This window comes from Rhinolophus sinicus, linkage group LG02 (genome assembly GCF_036562045.2).
Source record: "Rhinolophus sinicus isolate RSC01 linkage group LG02, ASM3656204v1, whole genome shotgun sequence".
Taxonomy (NCBI): domain Eukaryota; kingdom Metazoa; phylum Chordata; class Mammalia; order Chiroptera; family Rhinolophidae; genus Rhinolophus; species Rhinolophus sinicus.
The window spans coordinates 145,410,887-145,413,796 of NC_133752.1; the positions used below are offsets into that span (position 1 = coordinate 145,410,887).

The window sequence follows — 2,910 nt, forward strand, 5'->3', positions numbered from 1 at the left end:
AGACAGTACTTACTCTCCAATCTTCTGAAGGTCACCCCCACGGCCAGTGTACAGTGTCAGACAACCTTTGAACACCGAAGCGTACCTTTGGGGGCACAAAATGCAAGATTCAGAAGAGTTACAGGGACTGTTAATCTCACTCTCTTGATGATTACTGCCCTTGGATAGCCAGACATCACAAGCTGGCTTACCCTTTGGTCAGCCGGATAATGTCCCCTGGCTGGATCAGGTTGCCCACATCATCCCAGACGGAGATATTGATGCTGCCAGTTTTGTCTGCCACTTTGCAGGTCCGAACTTCGTGACCGTCCTTTGTCTTGGTCACTCGGCCTGGAGGGAACATTTTAATGGGAGAAGGGGGTCAGAAGAATGAGATCTTGATATTCGTGGGGTGAGGGACAAGACGTACAAAGAAGGCAAAGCCAAATCTCTAGGGCACCTTGGGGTGGGAGTGGGAAGTGGAGGGGCCAGCACCATGGAGAGGGCCCTGAATAGAAAGAGGCCCGCGTGGCACTGGAGGCTTGAATCTGGCCAAGAGTTCCATCTACCCTACACTTCACTGCAACTTTAGGGGCTCGGGTCTACTAGGAGAGTGATTCCGCGTGAGCCAAGTCTTGGGGTGTGCCCTGCCACCCACGGAGCAAGTTAAAAACGGAGTCGGTGTTCCCTCCTTCTGTCCCCCAACCTCAAGAACCCGCGCAGAGGGCCCACTGCCCCAACATAGCCACCTGTCTCCAGCACAATGAAGATAAGGTTCAGATTCTTGAGCCCGGGCTTAATATCCTTCACGAAGGTCTCCGTCGTCATGCTGCCCGAGCCTCAGCACCCCACCTAGAAGGGGGAAAAGGGGATGAACGCTCAACGCTTGGAGCCTTCTTCCGAAGCTCCACTTCCCAAGGTCTATCTAAGACACTTGACTGGGGTCAGGCTGCCTCAAACCCTCCAACTCTTCTAAAAGATTAGAAACGAACTTCCCCGGGGGCCTCCAACTTCAAGATCAGAATTTGGGGGTCTCTGTATAGGCTGCTTCGGGACTGGAAGGCCCCCTCCCGGGATGCTCTTTTAGTCTCAAGCCCCGAGGTGGGGGAGCCGACGGAGACGTGGGTAGGGAACCCGGTGCAGAGTCAGGGAATGGAATCTTACTGTCCAAACCTTCTCGAACCCTCATCCGGACAACCCGGGACTCGGTCCATCCCCTCCCCCACCCGCAGCCCACCACCCACCCAGGCCGACCGCTGGACAGTGTATGCTGACTAGCCGCCCGCAGGGGGAGCCACATGCCCCGCTGCCGCCGGATGCCACTCAATGGAACGCGGGAGTGCCGATATTCCCGGAAGTTTCCCTCTGGCCTCTTCCGGCCAATCAACGCAGCCCTGGCGCGCCCCGCTGGCCCCCGCCCAGCCAATCGGGACCCGAGTTTCGCGAGCCGCGAAGGGGGCGTATTTCAGATATTAAAGGAGCCTGGGAGTTGATGGGCTCCGCAATGAGAAAGGTACACCACCAGGGGGCGCCTCGGGTTCCAATTTTCCTTTCCGTGATGGAATGTGCACTTAAGATCTAAGATTTTGTTTCTCTCCTAGACGTGACACAGTGGAAAAAGGATCAAGGGTTTTGGAATCCGGCGGACATAAGTTTGAACCCCACCTTAGTGCTTCACTTCTTTTCCTGACAGTTCTTAAATATTCAATTCCATTTTGCAGACAAGCAAATTATATAAAAAGCAGTGCCTAGCACACAGGAGAGTTTCCTCTTCTCCCACTGCTCTAACCCTCATCTTTATTCCCGATTTGGGGCCCTTCATCTTTAATGCACTATCTAGCTTGATCAGGGTCTCTGGGAAAAGTGGCATTCACACCACAGACAATAGGCAGACTCACTCTTTTCGAAGAAATGGGACACGGGGCAGAGTACAATATTTACTTTAGTCCCTTTCACAGTTCAAAAGGCATCTGTTCCTAATGTACTTACCTCACTCGATGTCAGGGTTCCACCCCATGACTGAAAAGGAGTCTGGAGCCTTTAGTTTCCTTTGAGACTTGTCAGTCAACAAAAGGTAGCTTTCTCAGTAATGTGTATAAATCAGTTACATATAAATAAATGCACATAAATGTGTATTATCATTTACTTAGCGAATATCCATAACAAATATTAGCTTCAGATTAGCCTAAGAGGTCATGTAATTGTAGTGCCTTCACTTGCTTAAATTAATCCCTTACCTTCTACTAAAGCGCTTTAGGGTCCAGGACCTTGACTATCCTCAGAGCTCAGGTTCTCTCCCGCCCACACCCCCAACCACGGTGTTGTATCCTAAGGAAATCAAACAACAACCCAGAGAGAGGAACATTTTATCTCCCTTTTCTCCCCTTAGGTGTTTCAGGTAACTCTACAAGTGTTCAGAGAACCAACGTAGATAACGGTAGGAGTGCGGCTAGGAGAGAGGAGGGCAACACTTGGATTTCCTAGATCAAAGCCTTGCGGTCAGATCAGACACTCCCCGTTCCCCACCCCGTGGTCGTCAGGTTGAGACAGTATCCACTCTCGTGACTATGAATCATAGGGTCGGGAGACTCCGAGATGCTGACCACAGCTCTGGAAATGAGAAAGGCCGGGCAGATGGCGGGTCACAATGCAGGCTAGCCAACTCGAGACGATCTCGCACCACGCCGCTTCAGCCTTAGGATACCACACACGTGCGCCCCTCCAAAGCGAAGTCTCGCCCTCCAGGGGAGTCAGCCTCGGGAATCAGCCCCTGACGTTCCCACTGGGAAGAACATAGAGTTCTCCCTCCCAAATGGCTATAGAGACTTCCGGTCTAGAGCGGAGGTCTGGCTAGCCTTCCTCTCTCCTCGTTGGCCGCTCGTAGCTTCTAGTCTAGGTTTGAGTTAAAACCAAGAGGTGGGGTTTGGTGAC

At 52.2% G+C, this 2,910-nt stretch overlaps 1 protein-coding gene across 4 annotated transcripts in view; it reads right to left on the reverse strand.

The window, feature by feature from the left end:
- Positions 1–2,851, reverse strand: part of NABP2 (nucleic acid binding protein 2) — a 6,086-nt gene extending 3,235 nt beyond the window's left edge. For 2 of the 4 annotated variants that reach the window (XR_012493946.1, XM_019742291.2), the window contains exons 1-4: positions 1,224–1,355; positions 729–831; positions 192–330; positions 14–85 (exon numbers count right to left, since the gene is read on the reverse strand). Coding sequence is in view for 3 of the 4 variants with exons in the window: in XM_019742291.2 (XP_019597850.2) it covers positions 14–85; positions 192–330; positions 729–807 (290 nt within the window). In the remaining variant the exon portion in view is untranslated. Of the gene's footprint in view, positions 1–13; positions 86–191; positions 331–728; positions 832–1,143; positions 1,356–2,582 lie in introns of those variants that run through there. The other 2 variants (XM_019742293.2, XM_019742292.2) reach the window with 2 other exon arrangements.
- Between the last annotated feature and the right edge of the window lie 59 nt (positions 2,852–2,910).